This window comes from Zingiber officinale, chromosome 1A (genome assembly GCF_018446385.1).
Source record: "Zingiber officinale cultivar Zhangliang chromosome 1A, Zo_v1.1, whole genome shotgun sequence".
Taxonomy (NCBI): domain Eukaryota; kingdom Viridiplantae; phylum Streptophyta; class Magnoliopsida; order Zingiberales; family Zingiberaceae; genus Zingiber; species Zingiber officinale.
Window position 1 is genome coordinate 144,033,832 of NC_055987.1, and position 18,495 is coordinate 144,052,326.

General features: G+C 35.3%; 2 protein-coding genes, 1 long non-coding RNA gene and 1 pseudogene across 7 annotated transcripts; 1 reads left to right on the top strand and 3 right to left on the bottom strand.

The window, feature by feature from the left end:
- Positions 1-14: 14 nt before the first annotated feature.
- Positions 15-2,823, top strand: LOC122037125 (protein LOW PSII ACCUMULATION 1, chloroplastic-like). Of its 3 annotated transcripts, XM_042596626.1 has the most exons (5): positions 16-346; positions 738-1,313; positions 1,499-1,549; positions 1,752-1,916; positions 2,407-2,823. In XM_042596626.1, the coding sequence occupies exons 1-4, from the start codon at positions 114-116 to the stop codon at positions 1,891-1,893; spliced, it is 1,002 nt and encodes a 333-aa protein (XP_042452560.1). In that variant the 5' UTR covers positions 16-113; the 3' UTR covers positions 1,894-1,916; positions 2,407-2,823. The 3 variants fall into 3 exon arrangements, 2 of the variants coding, with proteins under 2 accessions (XP_042452560.1, XP_042452557.1); XR_006127523.1 differs by lacking the exon at positions 2,407-2,823 and having other exon boundaries at positions 15-346; positions 1,499-1,667; positions 1,752-1,888; XM_042596623.1 differs by lacking the exon at positions 2,407-2,823 and having other exon boundaries at positions 1,752-2,023.
- Positions 2,430-7,190, bottom strand: LOC122037154 (ubiquitin-conjugating enzyme E2 4-like). 3 transcript variants are annotated; one of them, XM_042596627.1, is made up of 6 exons: positions 6,970-7,174; positions 6,800-6,879; positions 6,212-6,326; positions 6,004-6,056; positions 5,753-5,881; positions 2,430-2,710 (listed from the first exon to the last, which is right to left on the bottom strand). In XM_042596627.1, exons 1-6 carry the CDS (start codon positions 7,011-7,013, stop codon positions 2,580-2,582), a joined length of 552 nt encoding a protein of 183 aa, XP_042452561.1. In that variant the 5' UTR covers positions 7,014-7,174; the 3' UTR covers positions 2,430-2,579. The 3 variants fall into 3 exon arrangements, with proteins under 3 accessions (XP_042452561.1, XP_042452575.1, XP_042452567.1); XM_042596641.1 differs by lacking the exon at positions 2,430-2,710 and adding an exon at positions 2,967-4,330 and having other exon boundaries at positions 5,753-5,821; positions 6,970-7,190; XM_042596633.1 differs by lacking the exon at positions 2,430-2,710 and adding an exon at positions 4,224-4,330 and having other exon boundaries at positions 6,970-7,181.
- A 964-nt stretch (positions 7,191-8,154) lies between these two features.
- On the bottom strand, positions 8,155-8,333 carry LOC122039164 (annotated as a pseudogene).
- Positions 8,334-11,155: 2,822 nt separating this feature from the next.
- On the bottom strand, positions 11,156-13,883 carry LOC122037188. The gene is made up of 6 exons (XR_006127553.1): positions 13,563-13,883; positions 13,012-13,279; positions 11,964-12,052; positions 11,843-11,871; positions 11,581-11,652; positions 11,156-11,403 (listed from the first exon to the last, which is right to left on the bottom strand). It is a non-coding gene; the product is annotated as an uncharacterized LOC122037188 (long non-coding RNA).
- Between the last annotated feature and the right edge of the window lie 4,612 nt (positions 13,884-18,495).

Below are 18,495 nucleotides of genomic sequence, written 5' to 3' on the forward strand. Positions count from 1 at the left end.
ATATATATATATAAGCCACAATTTTTATATGACACAAAAACCTTAGCCACACGACGTACTTCAGCTGCCGCGGTGCGTGGCCGGGGAAGGAGGAGCGGGCCGAGAGATCGGCCATGGCTGCTGCGGCGCTCGTCTCTTTCCTCGCCTCAAACGCTGTTCCTCATCGCCTTCGCCACTTTACCCACTCCCCGCTTCCAACATCTCAATCTATCGGAAGATGGAGGGGCTCTTCCTCTTCTGTTTTTCCCTCTTCCCCGGTGCTGCGGTTTCGCTTGATCAGGAAACGGCGGCCCTGCTATATCCGCCTCTCAGCTGCCAACAAACCCTCTCCTTCAACTGAGATCAGGTAATTCTTAGATCCTCGTCTCTGTTTCGAGCAAATTATATCTGTAATTCTGGGACAAGAAAATTTAATAGGGCTTTTTACCCATGTTTCATGGAAAATTGTGGCGCGTTTTGTAACTCATTAGAAGATTTATTAAGTCACTGTGAACTATTTGTAGTTCTACTTTCCGTTAGATTTTCATTCACGAATCTTAGTTGCTGCAAATGTCTTTTCTTTCCATTGTTGATTTCAATTAGTTCTATTTTCCTTGTATATATATATATTTTTTTTTTTATCTCGCTGTGTTACATATGAATTTATACTCTGCAAAGTGTGCAAAGAATAATGGCTATTTATATAATTCATAAAGTAATGTCTCCTTGCGATTAAATTTCATCTTTCTTTAATACAGTTCAACAGCAAAGATCAGAAGTGAAGTCCTCTCACCTTTTCGTACGGTGCGGATGTTCTTCTATCTTGTGTTCATTGCGAGTGGTTCCTTAGGAGGACTGATCTCACTCGCGCAATTGGTTCCTGCTCTAGGCAATACATCAAGAGCAGCAAATCTCCCTGAGATGCTGAAGAGTTTTGGGATAGATCTTGGAGCTGTTCTATTCTTTGGATTTCTTTATACAAGAGAAAACAATGCTAAAAATGCTCAGATAGCAAAGTTATCTAGAGAGGAGAGCCTCTCAAAACTGAAGCTGCGGGTGGATGACAATAAAACCATCTCAATTGGTGATCTAAGGGGAGTTGCACGTCTGGTCATTCTTGCTGGTCCTGCCTCATACATTACTGACTCATTTTTGCGTAGTAAACCCTATGTCGAAGGACTGGTGGAACGAGGAGTTCTCATCGTACCTTTCGCTACAGATGGAAATGTACCCACATTTGAGTTTGAAGAGATTGGTGATGAGGATCAGAAGGTTGACGACAGAAAGAAGAGGCTTTGGCAGCTTACTCCTCTTTACACTTCTGAGTGGGCCAAGTAAGGGATAGTAATTGGAAGCTGAAGTTTTGGTTTTTCCAGAAAATTTGGCCTTACGGAAGTTTGTGCATCCTATACATGTTTCTGTGCTAAGAATTGATCCTTCAGAGAATGAAACGTGTTTGTTGTGCTGCACCTTCACTTTTGAGTTCCAGGAACTAACCCTCCTTGTGCTTATCATGCAGATGGGTGGAGGAACAAAAGAAGCTGGCAAATGTCGAACTCGGGTCTCCAGTGTGAGTTTTCTAGTTTGTTTTATCTCTAACCAGTCTCTAGGAAAAATTGAGGAACATCTGTTTATGTGCCTTTATTTGTCTGTCTAGTCTTGCAAAGTTTCATCAACTACCATCATGAGTAAGCTTCTTTGTTCTTACTACTGATTGTGCAGCTTATACTTTTAACTTGGCCGAGTTCTGTCCTTAATCATTCAATTTGCAGTTATCTCTCTTTGCGAATGGATGGACGAGTTCGGGGTAGTGGTGTTGGCTACCCTCCTTGGAATGCTTTAGTTGCACAGTTGCCACCAGTGCGAGGGCTTTGGACAGGTCTTCTTGATGGCATGGATGGAAGAGTCCTTTAGATCTCATTCTCTCCTTACTGATGGTTAGTTAACCTGCATCAGTTTTCTTTTTTGCTTCCTCTGGAGATTTGCCTTCTTGTCAGTGGAGTTCATGTTTATAATCTGATTATAAATGGTGACTGTTTAAGCATTCTCTCCGTCTTATGAATATGAAAGCTCACATTAAGAAACACAATTCAGAACCTAAAATTAATATAAATCGTGAAACAAGAAACTTGGTAGAGCAGCTTCACAATGCCTAATTGCAGGAAAAACATTGCTCTTTTTTTTTAATTGCTGTACAGACTTGTTAAACTCGAGTAAAACTATTTATATAGAGAGAAGATTGAAAACAATGAAAACGCTTCCACAGAATCAAGAAGAAAAGCCACACGCAATTAAAACTAACAAGAAAAACTAAAGTCGAGCATCTCCCTAAACAGTGTTTAGGGCATTTCACGATCAAGTCAAACTGTGGCCTTGCTCTTTTAATAGAGATGGAAAGATTTAATAATGTTTGTTGATTGATTGCAGAAATGATGACGTGATGCATCAAATATTCAATGATCGTTAGATCCATTAATCCAACAGACATAAACAACTTGATGATTAGTATTGCTTATTTACAGTAGCGGCACATGAAATGAAGAGTTTGATATTTCCAGTAGCTGGTACAGAGACAATGTACAATCAACAGGCAATGTTCATCAAGGATCAGGTTTCCCGACCACTTGTTCATCACTAGAATCGTATTCATCTTCGCTCAGCTCTTCATCACTTGATTTCTCTCCCAGGGAAGCCTCTACATCTTCAGGCTTGGCGTATTTTTGACAGTATTCTGGATGATATTAAAAAGGGGAATCAGAAACTAAAGATGTAAAAGAACAAGTCAGCATCATCACATTTTCTACTGAACATTAAATGCATCAGCTCCGATTTAGCCCGTCATTCCATCACAGCATAGTAAAGGATGAGAATTAGATTAACAACAGTTCGTTACCGTCCCTTTCTCAAGTTTTATTATTCAGGTAGAATGATATTTTAATTAATTCCAAGTATTTAAAACAAGCAAAGGAACTTTGTGTTTGAAATTTAATAATTGTAATGAAACAAGAGTCGTGTCATCTACTTTACCCCCAAGTAATTATTCGGATTGTTATCCAAACATCCACAGTTCAATCCCCAACTATGATGAATTTGTAAAAAAATTTCCTCCAAATGAGGCGTAACCAAAAGATGCTGGGCTTTTTGGTCGCCTGTCACAAGTGCTTCCCGATTTACCTAATAGCCGGTGGAAAAACTCCGTAGGACTGGGCCAATCAACCCAGGGCAAGTCGATGAGACTAACTGGATTTATCTTTTTTTTTTACGTTACCCCCACAGATTGACGCAATTGGTATTTATATGAATAGTTGCTCTAATAGATCTTGGGGGCAATTCTTAATGGATACAAAATGCCTTGCTAGGTGTCTGACCTCCCATACAAAGGATCGTTGTGCTAGGATAAATGTTCCCTATGATTTATCTCATTCCAGAGAGTGTGAGATTGCCTTGGAAAGACCGCTAAAGTGATGGTTTCACCTTTACTCCAATGATTGAATTATTTGTCGGCAATTGTAAGTGACAGAACGTTTTCTCAATTTCCCAAACATCTAAGGATCGAGTCCCAGTTTCGACAAATTAATGGATAGATTTTTCTTTTGGCCGATTGACCTAAAAACGTTAGATTAATGGGTTGTCCGCTGCGAGCACTTCCCGATTTATTCTGATAGCCATTGAAAAATTTTTGTGAGTCGGGCAAATCACTCCTAGGATTAGTCGACGTATGCTAGATACCTAATATCAACTTGAAAAAATTAAAAAATATAAATTATTTATCGATTGAATTTGTTCCTGAGCCAAGTCTAACTGATTTTGATGTTTTAGTGGTCCTATGCGATAATTAGCAAGGAAAATGATAGACTGAAAGCAAACTGACGATGTGTGATTGACATGTGTCCTTTAAACTAAAATAAAACAGATAAGAGTAAGACTATATGACCATCTGTATTTTGTCAAGTAATGGACTTTTAGAAACATGCACAATAGTATAACAGAGACAACAATGGATTTTTAGAGTTACTAAAGAAGTTGCAATAAAAAACATACTATTAGGTGTTGCTCTAATGCATGATTAATTGAGAGAAAATATGTCAAAGATGACTAATAAATTCTTTTACTACAAGTCAATAGATTATAGTAGAATATGTGAAGTGTAAAGAGAGAAATCAAACAAAATTCTCGTAAACATAAAGAAAAATTATTTTAAAAATTCAGATACCACTAGTGTGATACTATTGATAAACTGTCTAATGGAGTAATAAGATTCATGTACCTGATCTCAAATATTTGGGAGACACAACTTGATGTTGACAATGAGTTAAATAGATTAGAGTTGACGGCATGAGGGGTAAAAGGCCTAAAGGGAGACAAGAGAAAAAATCTATTTAGATCTGGATAAAAATTACTTAATGTTTAATTGAAGCATAAGATCAATGTAGCCGATCCCAAATAATTGATACTCATAGCTTGTTGATTGTATTTTCCTACTCTAGTCATTCTATTACTTGGTTTCTATATGTATTTTTGAAGTTTTCTATATTATAATATTTGGACAGGTGATTCATTTTAACTTTTCTCAAAAAGAAAGCATTCCCTCTAGGCAAAAAGGCAGATCGTATTATAAACTACATGATCAATTAGGAAACAACTTAGAACTCCATCTTGTTTACTTGCTAAACAATTCTATGAAGCATCACAACACCAAGTGTTGGAACATTGGTTTCACCTTTATGGTTAGATCTCTAATCATATTTTATTGATGATTTAGCAATGCACTTCAAATTAGGAGCTTTTGTCTTTGATAATCTCCTTGAATGTGTAGAGGTTCAAGATTTTGGAGATTGAGGTGATCTACCATAGACAATGAACTCAATGAACTGAGCATGGAGTTGTGTGGAGCTTCAAGTTCAAGGATGTTTTGTCAATCTTGGAGATGTACCCAAACACCCATGCCAATGTGTTTGGATTGTGATCCTTTGTGTTTATTTTTTTAGTAGGTAGGAATTGTTATCTGGGAAACCTCATCCTAGTAGTAAGCAGTCTAAGACTTAGGTAGCCCCGATCAAATGTAGCCTTTAGGATGAAGGTGGGTAGCATAACCTGAACTTTTTGATAGGTCAACCTAAGAAAAGTGGTCGATAGGTAGACAAGCTTGGATGCCTAAGCCTATAGAAATTAAGTTGGGTCTTGTGAGTTGACCCTAGGTTGGCTGAGGCAACTTAAGATTTTTGTAGGTCGACCTTAAATTCCAGTTGGGTTCCAACAGTTGAGGAAATCATGGCTGGTTTGACCCACAGAACATAGTTGCTTGAGTTTCAATATAAAAGCATATATTCTCACAAAATTTCCATTCATTCTCCATCTTTACTGAAGTTCCAATAGGTCACCAAGGGACCTGGGAAGCAAATCTAAACCTACGGGATCCTATACAGGTTGCAAACTTTGATTTTCAGTTTTGGAGCTGATTCCATTGAAATTCATTTGCAGGTTAGTCTCATTCGAGGAAAATGCATCTTAAGTGATAGCTTCCCAAATTAGTATCCAGGTTTCAAAGCAGTTCATATACTCTTGCCTGCATGTTTAAATGAATAAACACTACGTTGAGAAGGCTATGGACGTCACATAATGTGTTGTTTCTCTGTTTCAAAACCAATCCAAAATTCATTCCAACTGCAACTTCATAGGAAACTAAGCAAAAAGGAGATTGATATCGAAGGGATTAGAAACAAGCAACTAGTATCCAAAGTCTATGATAGAATATTTTAAAGCACAAAATTACCTTTCACTTTCTGCTCATAAGCAGGTCGATCACGCATCATTAATGCTGCAGCCTCCCCATTTAATGGGTCTGAAGGATTTGGATATAAAAGGAGTTGTGGAAGAAAAACCTCAAATACATTAACAAGATCTGGCAGATATTGCAGATTAGTACACATAACATACTCAGAATCAGCTATTTTTCTATTATGCACACTCCATATGAGCCAATCATAAAGTAGGATGAAAAAAGTAAGGGGAATGTTATATTACCAAACATGGGACTCCAAGTTTGGTTGATTACATCCAAACAAACTGAACCAGACCTGTAAATTTGCAGGACAAACCAGTCAATTGCCTAAAAGTCCAGTGCTAAAAGTTTGTTGAATAAAAATATGTTGCTAACACAACAACAGTTGGCTACATTGAGACATGATTTTGGAAAAACAATTAATTAACACAAAATAACACGTACACTCACATCTCATCTACATTAGGATGATACATCTTATTGATAAATCCAATGGACGGAGATTTGTAAGGATAAGCATCTGGTAATTCCACCCTTACCCTCCAAACACCTCCTTGATAAAGGCCTGTCATGAGCAACAACCAACTTACCTGATCAACAGTGAACTACACCAAAAAGTAATCGTAGTAATCAAAGAGCGTTGATAGAAAACTACATAAAGCACCCATTAGAAGATTAATTAGAAGTGTTGCATACCCGAACTAAAGAATTGTAGTTGATCAAGAAACCACAACTACCAACACTATTACCAAAAGGATTTTTCTTTCCCCTTTTGAAAAGGAGGAATCAAAACTTAGAAATGAAGAAGTGCGTTCTCTGAACGTCTTGAACAATAAACAAGATATTAATGGAGAAAGAAATCAGAAATTGTAGGTGGAGGCAGTTTCTAGTCCATCTTCCACACGATTTTCGATGTTTGCTATCAGTAACCTCTCAGTTAACACAGATCCACAGGCGAAAATAATCTCCCCAAAAAAATCAGAAGATCCTGAAGAACCGAAACAAGACGATTAGATTCACAAGTAACAGAAAACATACTTTCGTTGGGGCCATGGAAATCCACTAAGAATTCCTGAATCCCATCGTTCAACATCTCCACCTTATAGTCACTCATCATCCTACAAAAACCCCCCCAAAATCAAAATGGGAAAACCCAAAGAAATTCGATATTTATCAGATGAAGCCGGTTTCTTATTCAAAAGATCTACAGTTTCATCAGGTCCATCTCGCGGCGCTTGCTGGGGGACGACATGTTGATCCAGCTGCCTCGAGAAATCGCGAGGCGAAGGGGACGAGATCGGCGCGTCGGTCTAAAAATTCCTCCTTTTAGGGCCTTCTCTTCTTTGAAAGAAGGCGAGCAAATCAGGAAAAAGGGTTTCCAAGACGACAAAGGGAAGCAAGACACGCTAAAAGTAAAACAGAGATGCGTTTTTTAAAGGCAAATCCAAGGGATTCCACATTTCCACTCCAAACTAACAACAAATACAGTTTTACAATTAAACTTCACAATTTCCACATGTGTCCAAAACTTTGTGTGTGTGTGTGTATATATATATATATATATATATATATATATATATATATATATATATATATATATATATATATATATATATATATATATATATATATATATATCCAAGCCACTGACTACCGTCTGCTCGCCGGCCTTCCACTAGACGCCCGGCCATCGTCCACCCATCGTCGACATGCGCCCACCGACAACGGCCTCCCGTCGCCAGCCCAAACCAAAACTACAACCTACAAGGAATCTGAACCCCAAGGGTTCGGTTCAGTTGCGATTCTGGCCGCGATCTAGTCGCCATCCAGTCGGAATTCCATCGCGAGCAGATTCCGGTCGAATTTCGGCCGGATCGCAATCGGATTCTGGTGGGATCGTGACCGAATTCCGACTGGATCGCGGTCGGATTCTGACCAGATCGTGAATGGATTCCAGCCGAATCGCGGCCGGATTTCGACCGGATCATGACAAAAATCAGCAGTGATGCGTCCGCTAGCGTCACGATCGATTCTGGCCACGAAACGGCCGAATTTCGGCCGCGATCCTGCCTGAATCCGATCACGATCGAATTCCGGACGAATCGTGGCCGGAATCAACAGTGCTGCTTTCGCTAGCGTCGTGACCGATTTTGGCCACAAAACGACCGATTCTAGCCACCATTCAGTTGGAATCCGGCCGCGATCTAGCCCATAAATATGAATACGTGTAAATTAGTATACGGTCGGAATTCTTTAATATATATATATATTAAAAATTTTAGATAAATTATATTTATTTATTCTATATACTAGTCATCGCACACACGCATTGCATATGTAATATAATATATGAATACGTGTAAATTAGTACTCAAGCCCATAAATTGGACTTGGTAAGGTGCACTAGACCCATGCAATAGTGCAACCCAAGAGCGATACTCGAAACCCCCACAACAAGCTACTGTAACGGACTCTCCTTCGTAAAAAAATTAATTTAATTATTTATATTAGATATTAAACTGATAAGAACAAATACTACACTTGATCTTAGCAAAAAGGTTGAGAAAGGTATGATTTCTAATGTTGTCGGCCCAAAGTATTTATAGAAAGTTCTCCGCCTGCGGTGTTGTCAATATTAAGATGTGGGACTAAAGAGAACCGTGACAGTACATATTTTTTATATAAAAAACAACCAGATAAAATTACTAATAAGTTTTAAAATTATTTTATATATATATATATAAAAGAATGATACCTTGCACAACCGTGAGAGGCATTCGGTTGGATCGAGATGCACGCGAGAGGGGGTGAATCAAGTGTCTGAAAAACTTTTCAAAAATTAAGTGAGCATCGGAAAATTAAAGCGGAATGAGAACACAAGAGAATCGGGAGGTTTTACTTGGTTCGGAGCCTTCGGTGACTCCTACTCCAAGACCCAGATCCCGCGGACCTATCAATGAGTAATCCACTAAAAACCTCTTCTGGTACCTCCGGAAGAGGGAATTGAGTACAAAGTAGAACGGTGAAGTGCAACAGACTGCACTTCCCATTTGTAGAAGTTAAGTACAATAAAAATATTACCGACACTTAGGATCGAAGTGGTGTGTTCGTATATCGATGTCGGTCTGCCAGCGGCGATCAGAAGTCTTCGGAACAGTTGTAAGGTGCAGCAACTTCTCAACAGAGTCGCAGCAGGAGCCTGGAGCAGTCGATACCTCAAATGGACGCGTAGTAGCTCGTATAAATGTTGTGTATTGAACCTTCCTCGAGACTGCCTTATATAGGGCATTGAAGGCGCCTCCAACATGATAAAGTTGATCTCGAAGAGTACGGCCTCTATCCGTGACTTCGTCCAAAATTTATCCTGCGGAAGGCGCCTTCTATGAACAGTATGAAGGTGCCTTTCATTAAACTTGAATGCGCCTTCGGACACTGTTCATCCGAAGATAATTTTTGCTCCTTTGTCTTGCAAAACAACGTTAGTCCAATAACCAAAATTGATAACCTGCAAGAAAAGTGTTAACATAATAATAATGAGCAATATTAATTAATTTCTGTCCACTCAGGACTAGGAACTAGTCAAGGTTTCAGATTAGGAATCTGAAATAGACCTAACCTAGATCGACGCCTACTGTCCCCTTAACCGGGACATGTCCTCACAAGGTCACTCTTCTCCAGTGACTTACCTTAACTTACCAACTTGTTAGACATCCGGTCAACCCGTACACCTGTCTGGACTTCATGCCAACTATCCAGTCGGCCCGTTAACCTAGCTGGAGTTCTCGCCAGATATCTGGTCAGTCCATCGACCTATCTGGACTTCATACCGGCTATCGTTTCGGCCCGTTAACCTAGCTGGATTTCCTGCCAAATATCCGGTCGGCCCGTCGACCTATCTAGACTTCGTATTACACACTTAATCATGTGGTTAGATCACAACAGAACCTAACTTAACTTACTTGTCATTCATCAAAACTTGAGTTAGATCGTTAGTGAAAATTGCACCAACAATCTCCTCCTTTTCGATGCAATGATAACCTAGGTTAAGTTGGGAAAAAATATACAAAGTAAGCATAAAAAATATGAGTAAATTAGCTTTTGTTGTTGGGTTTAAGTTATTCTGATTTTTCTTTTATTTGCTAACTTAATCTCTAACCCTCCCCTTTTGACATTCATTAAAAAGACATGAGTTAATAATTAAGACAATGAAACAAAAACTTGTTCAAAAAATAGGTGACAAAAATAAGGTTCAGAGTTATGGGGGATGTACTTTACAAAAAAAAATGAAGGTTTGCAAAACACTTGTAGGTTTTTTAAAAAACTAATTGTAAAGTTTAAATAGTTATTAAGAAACTTTAAATAAATAAGTTTTGCAAAAAAAAATTAGGGATGAACCTTTTTCAAGATTTAAAGTGTTAAAAGATTAATTTTTCACAAAAGTGAATCTTTTTTAAAAAAATTCAAAGAAAAAACTTTTCAAGTTTGTTTAAAAACAGTTTGCAAAAATTAAAGTAGTCAGTTTTCAAAATCATCAGAATTTTGTAAAACATTGAATATTTCAAAATATGTCAATAATGATTTTCAAAATAGAAATTTGAAAAGTATAGGTGTGCTTTCGAAAAACATCTTTTAGAAATATTTTGAAAAAATGTTTTTGAAAAATATAAGTATGTTTAAAATATCTATTCAAAGTAAAAATTTGAAAGTCATTTTTAAATATCCTCCCCCTGAATTCGATATTATTTCAAATTAATCTAATCAACTATAAATTATCCTTAACTGTCTAACCGTTAATTATTAACTAACTATCAGAAAATAACAGTGTTCACTTGGTTAGTCAGGTTAAGTTTTTTTATCTAGTTAGTGTTTGACTAACATGGATTACTTAAGTTGATCACTATAAATTTGATATTTAACGCCCAGACTTATGTTGATGCACTGATATAACACTACTAGAAAAAACACTTTTTGAGACACAACAAAATATGTCTTAAATTATAAATTTGATGTCTCAAAATGCTTTTGAGACGTCTATGAGACAGTAATGTAGCCGTCTCCAATACAAGCGTCTCAAAAAAATATTGAGACAGTTGTATCGTCTCAAATGTTATTTAAGACGATGATGAGACGGTTGTTCAATTGTCTCAAAAATATTTAAGACAGTTATTTTTTGTCTCAAATGTTATGTCTTATCTTGTGAAAAATAACTAAAGACACTAAATTAAGACGATAATGTGCCGTCTCAAAAAGAAGTGAAGACAGTAAATTGTCGTCTCTAATATTTTAATTTGTTAGATGCATCATTTATAACAAAAATTAATAATCTTAAAAGAACATTTACTATACAAATTAATCTAGATCCGATCCGATTTATTGAATTATCATTTCAAAACAAAAGGAAAAACTCTCTTTTCATAAATTAAAAGTGATATACATAAACAAAATTCTAATATTTTTTAACTTACAAGTTAATACATAGGTTTCATGTCAACATTCATCCAATAATAAAAATATCTACATATCCATCATTAATTTGATAATAAAAAAAACTAATATTCTCATGAAAGTTACAGAAGAAAAAACATAAAGAACAACTCCTCGTCATCTGGAGATAACTTCTATAATACTTCGTCATCATAATCCTGAACACTAAAAAAATTCTTATTAGAGATAAAGATGATTTAGAATATATATTGTTCAGAAAAATCAATAAACAAAATTGTTCAATAAGAAATCTCATCATCTAACACATAATCCTCTTTCTTGAAACTATATATATATATATATACACAACACAAATAGCCCCAAGTTAAACAAACCTCTTCATCTCGTAATAAGAAATGATGGTTCATGTGTTTATCAATATCTTTGTGCCTTTCAAGTTGTTGCACCTGTAAAATAGATTTATTTACAACATAAAAATATGTACACTATATAGCCAAAATTGTTAATAAAACCAAAAAAACCTTGTGAAAACAACTACTAATGTACCTGTTGGTTACCCAATCTTTATACATGTAAAATAGTATTATCTACAATCTAAATAAAAAAATAGTGTACGTATATCAAGAGCTTCCTCACCTTCGGCAAGGTCTTCAAACTTTTGGGACCTGACAAAGGCAAACAACATAATCGAGCCTTCAATTAGCAGCCACTTTACGACCAACTTGCACAAATAGGGTCTTAAAGGTCTACTACTTACACTAATCGATAGAAGAGGTCACCTAATCAATGCTTGATGATGCTATAAGTGATCTTTTGACCATCAGAACCTGCTCCTCTCTCGACGACCTAGTAAAAAAATAATAAAATATACAACAACTGTAAATCTTGATCCACGAGATTTAAAACAGGAAGTAGTTTGGAAGTCTTGGACTACTAGTTGAAAAGTGAAACAAGAGACCAATATATGATTGTAATAGAAAATCTTGCGACAATTCAAATTATCTTGTGAGTTGTGGTTTGATAAAAAAAAGCTTCATAAATTTAGATGAGCGAGCTACTATTAATTTTAGCTTAGCTCAAGTATTTTGGACTAGTAGTTAGATATGATAGCTGGTCAGTTCTTTCATGTAAATGGTAAAATATATCATAAGCTGAATTAACTATCCCACAAATTCATGTGAGCCTATTAATGATACGGTCAGAGGAGGGTGAGAAGTGATAGTCAAAACAAAGAGCTTGGGCAAGGTGGCTTCTAACATATTTCTGGTAGGAACAAAACCTAGAACCTAGAACACACAAAAACTAGAAAGGTGGGACTGGTCCATTGGTGTGACTTGAGTTAAATGGATTATGTATGTATGTATTCTCTAAAATGACACGTATTTTGGTGGAATTGGTTCATTTCTATATAAGAACTTTCTAGTTATAAGTGTGCTTGGGATGGTACAATTTCAGAATGGGTGATCTCATAGGAAGCTCATCAACTTGGAGTCACATTCCATGTGGTGCAATTTTAGGATGAGTGATCTCTTGGGAGGCCTCTAACCTATATGCTATATTCCATCACAGGATAAAATTGTTAATGATGTAATAAAATGCTGATTAAACTTGACAATACTTCAATGTTGTTAGCACATGAAGTTACATGTCAGTCTGATAATGAAAGGGCACTATTATACTCGGAGGTCAACTGACTAATGTTGGGGTCACAATTGAGCATCAAATCAGAGCAACAAGGATAAGCTAATAATCAAAACAATAGATCATAAATTACTACAAATTAGTATAATAGAGCAGATGAGTACCTGATTCGCCAAAGTGTTGAAGTGAATAATGTTACGCATCATCCAAACTAATTTGTAGAATGGGTAGAACTTGTCATTTCTATTGCAGAAGTTGTTGATTGGTACTTGACGAGACAAAAACAATTATGGTAAAGTTATGCCAATGACTGATTGTGTCAAATACAACTTATGGAGTAAATGCATTCTGGGCAAGATAATCTTCACACAGAAGATTAGCAGTCTCCAAGGTAATCTTATCTGTTTCTGCAAATGCATCTTTACCAACTAGCTGCAGTACCAGAGACAAAAATCAAAACAAATTTTTATGTAGTTTGGTCTTTCATAACTAGATAAAGAAACTCCAAAAATCAAAATTTCCAAAACTATGTTAGAGGTTCCAAAAATGCATCATTTTTGGACATTAAAATACCATGTAAATTGATTTATTGTTTCATCTCTAAAAATTGTTCCAAGTCCAATATCCTATATCAAAATCCAGAAAAAAAAAGCTGTCGGAGGCATAATTTGAGGTTAGAGGCATATATCCTATATAAACATAGAGCCATGATTACCTCTGGATGAATCGGCGCTCCGGCGTGGCCTGATCGGGCAACTCACGGGGTGGGCATGACAAGGCGAGAAGAAGAAGAAGAAGAAGAAGGCAGTGGAAGCGGTGGTAGCGGCGGGCAGGCACAACAGGGCGAGAAGAAGAAGAAGAGAAGGCAGCAACGGCGGCGGAGGAAACTGCGGTGGAAGCGGCGACGGTAGCGGCGGGCGGGCACGATAAGGTGAGAAGAAGAAGATGACGAAGGCGGTGGCAGCAGCGGCGGTAGAAACTACGACAACGACGATGGCTTTTAGGTTTCGACGCGTGAGAAGATGAGAAGACGAGACGTGTTAATAGAAATTTAGGACTTAGTTTTAGTTTTGATAAAATAATTTATTTTCTAAAATATAATTATTAAAAAATATAATATAAAAATTCATTTTAAATTTTTAAAAAATCTAAAAAAATTCTATATAATCATATAAATTTATTTTCATATTAACTATTAATTATATTATTATTATTTTCCTAAATAAATGTAATTAGATTAAATTTTAATTAATTGTAATTAATATCATCATCCTCTCTCTCTATATATAATAAATTTATTATTTATTCTTATTATTATGGTAGTGTTTTAGACATATTCATAAAAGGTTAGTATGTCATTAAATATTTAATATAATTTATTTTCATAATTCTTAAATTATCAATGTTTAATCACAAATTATAATTAAAAATTTTAATTAAGTTAAATTTGTAAATGTTTTTTTCTAATGTTATTATTGTGTATATACATCCACATCGCGATCATTCTATGAAATGATATGAAATTAGAATAGCAAAGTCTGTGATGGTTATCGCAACCGTTCCAATGAATCATATTCAAGATAAATTGAGACAGATATTTTTTACCGTCTTATTTGAATGTCTTATATAATTATATTTTTAACCGTCTTAATTAGGTGTCTTATTAATTGAATTTGAGACAAATCTTAAATACTGTCTTAAATTTAATGTCTCAATATAAAATTTTGAGACATCTATTATTACTGTCTTAATTACTTAGTATTTGAGACAAATTTTGTCACTGTCTTAAACTTGTTGTCTCAAAAGGCTAGTTTTCTAGTAGTGTAAATATCTTAAGTCCAGGCAATCTACCTATACATCTCACCCCTTTCTAAGTTTGGTAATACACAAACAAGGTAGCCTTAATGTGTTGGTGAGATGCTCAAGTCTTAAATCTATAGGTACATATTTTTTTTGGAGTTGATATAGACTAAGGTTAAAATTGATTTTAAAAATTCTAAAAATAAGAGAATTTTGAGATAAATGTAAGAAAAAAAATTTACCCTAGAATTTATAAATGATTTGAAAATAATTTTGAAAATATTAGTCCTAGTCTATGAAACACATTCCTAATTATCGACGTAAGTTGCTAAATTCACTTTCAAGGAGGAGTTTGCTGAATATGTCAGCTAAGTTTGACTTGGACTTAATATACTTGAGTTCAATGTCACCTTTACTGACATGATCCCTGATAAAGTGGTGTCTAACTTCGATGTGTTTGGTTCTTAAATGATGCACAGAATATTTTGTTAAATCAATTGAGCTAACATTATCAATTAGTACTTTGTATTTGTAAAGTTTAGATTAAAATCTTTTAGAGTGTGCATCATCTATAATAATTATGCAACGCATTCTCGTATTGCTATATATTCTGCCTCAATAGTAGATAAGACAACACAATGTTGTTTTCTACTAAATTAGTTGACAAGTGATGGTCCAAGTAACTGGCATTCATCACTTGTACTCTTACGGTCTAGTTTACAGCCAGCATAGTTTGAGTCAGAGTAACCTATGAGTTCAAAGTCGAGTGTTCTAGGATACCAAATTCCTACATTTGATGTTCCTTTTAGATATCTGAAAATTCTTTTTACGTTATTTAAGTGGAATTCTTTAGTACAAGTTTGGAATCTAGCACACATATTAACCGTAAATATAATATCAGGTCGACTTATGGTTAAGTATAAAAGACTACCTATTGCACTTCTATAGTATTTTAGATTTACGGGTTTTCCATTTAGGTCATTATCTAAGGTTGTGTTAGTTGTCATTGGTGTTTTTATTTCCTTGGTGTTTTCATTCCAAATTTTTTAAGTAATTCCTTAATATACTTTTGTTAGTAAACATAGTCTCCTTCACTAGTTTGTTTAATTTATAAATCTAAAAAATAAGTTAGTTTACCTAATAAACTCATTTCAAATTCTTATTCCATTAAGGTTATAAATTCTTGTAAAAATTCTGAATTGGTTAAACCAAAGATTATGTCGTCAACATATATTTGGGCTATAAAGATATCTTGGTTGATTGATTTTACAAATAAAGTTGGATCAATTTATCCTTGGTTGAATCCTTTGGAAATTAGGCAGGAGGTCAACCTTTCATACCAGGACTTAGGTATTTGTTTAAGACTATACAAGACTTTCTTAAGTTTAAAAACATAGTCAGGATGATCTAAACTTTCAAACTCAAGTGGTTGACCTACATAAACTTCTTCTTTTATTAGCCCATTAAAAAAGGTGGATTTAACATCCATTTGATAAAGCTTAAATCCTTTATGAGTTGCATAGCTAAGTAGCATTCTAATAGACTCAAGTCTAGCTACTGGGGCATATGTTTCATCATAGTCAAGTCCTTCTACTTGATTATACCCTTTAGCCACTAGTCTAGTCTTGTTTCTAATAATTTTTCTATTTTCACTTAGTTTATTTCTAAATACCCATTTTGTTTCTATTACCTTTTTATTATTAGGTGGTGGTACTAAGTCCCAAACTTCGTTTCTTTCAAACTGGCTAGTTCTTCCTACATGGCTATGATCTAGTCTAGGTCAAGTAAGGATTCTACTATCATTTTGGGTTCAATTTTTTAGATCAAAGATATTTGACTTAAATTTCTAAAGAATGATTTAGTCTGAACTCTTAGGCCTGAGTCACCAATTATTTGGTCAATTAGATGTTTTGGGTTAGCCCTTAACGTTCTAGTAGGTTCATTTACTTGAGGTTGTTCTTCTTCTTCGTATTCGTGACTTAGGTTTTCACTGGCTCCCCCTTGACCTCAAACAAAATCAATAGTTTGAATCTGAATTTGTTCTAAGTTTTGATTGGTCTCCTAAAATTTTACATTTGAGGTTTCTTCAATTTTTAGTGTGACTTTGTTATATACTCTGTAACCTCTACTGTTCGATGAATAGCCTACAAAGATTTTATTTTCTACTTTTGAGGTAAACTTTCATAAGTGTTCTCTTGTATTTATTATGTAGGTTAGGCATCCAAATACTTTAAAGTATTTAATATTAGGTTGTTTATTATAATAGAGTTCAAATGAGGTTTTATTATAAGTTTTACTTATTGTGATTCTGTTTTGTATATAGCAGGTTGTGCTAACAGTTTCTACCCAAAAATATTTTGGTAGTTTATACTCATTTAGAGGCTTCAAGTAGAGTTCTGTTCTTTCTTTCTATTATTTCATTTTGTTGGGGTGTTTTAGGACATGAAAATTCGTGATAATATCCACTTTCAAGGCAGAATTGATTAAAATTATGATTTCTAAATTCACCTCTATTATTACTTCTGATTCATTTAATTTTTTTTTTGTCTTTTTGATTTTCAATTTGTTTGTAAAAATTACTAAAGACTTCAAATATTTCATCTTTATTTTTTAAGAATTTTACCCAGGTGAATCTAGACTAATCATCTATTATTACCAGGCAGTAAAGGCTTCCATTTATTGATTTGATTCCATGGGAATCAAATAAGTCCAAGTGTAATAGTTCTATTATAGAATTTGTTTGAAGTTAATTTATTGATTTGTGAGTTAACTTTGTTTGTTTTCCTTGTTGACAGGCATTACAAATTGTTAAGTCTAAGTTGGATAACTTTAGTAAGCCTCAACTAATCCATTTAATTTACTTAGATTTATAAAGTTTGTGTGTGACATTCTTCTATGTCATAACCAGGTTTCTTCTTTTTTTGTCAAGTGACACTCAAGTGAGGAATAAGTTAGGTTGATTATGTTGGACCCCGTGATTATTTTGGTGTGATCAACCAAGTTAAGTTAGGTCCTGTTTTGATTTGATCCCTGTGTCTAAGTGTGCAAGAGCTTAGGAGTATAGAAAGTCGAGCGAAAGACGTAGCTAGCGAGAAGGATGGCACGGGAAGAGAGCCGACGGGCTCAGTGCATCCGAGGGATGAGGTGATGTGGAAGAGTACACTGGTGGACAAGAATACATACGCGACGTTCAAGGGCCGAGAAGCCACAGAGGAAGCTTGTTCGAGGAGAATGTCAAAAATTGGGTTCGAGTGAGCCATATTTCGATTTATCGAAATCACCAAGGCGATTAGAGCAGCGAAAAATCCAAAAGAAGGCTTGGAGCTAGGCATACGTTGCTGGAGGCGCCTTCAAATAGCATTGAAGGCGCCTCCAAGGCACCCCTGTGTTGGTTGGTCCTAGGAAGATCGTACCGGTTCCACTGTACAAAAATTTTGTATAAGTATCGAACATTTCCTAACAACCTATTGTGTTCTTTAGAAATTAAATTCGGAATCGCAAACGGAACTTAACATTATTGATTCCAAATTTAACTTATCTATTCTTAATGGTTTAGACTTGGATCGCAAATGATGCTTAACATTATTGATCCAAATCCACCTATGTTATAAATTCAATTAAATATTAATTTCTAAAATTGACTTCCAGGACTGCATGGCAAGGCACTAGCCCTTCTTGGGTATGGGATCATCCACCACCGCCTAGACAAAATCTTTTAAAGAAATCTAATATTTAATTTCCTTATATAACTCTAGGTTTAACCAAAAGGAACAATCGAATCACAAATTCGAAAAACAAAAAAAACACAATCTCGAATCACAAATTCGAAACTCTAGAATCATATGTCT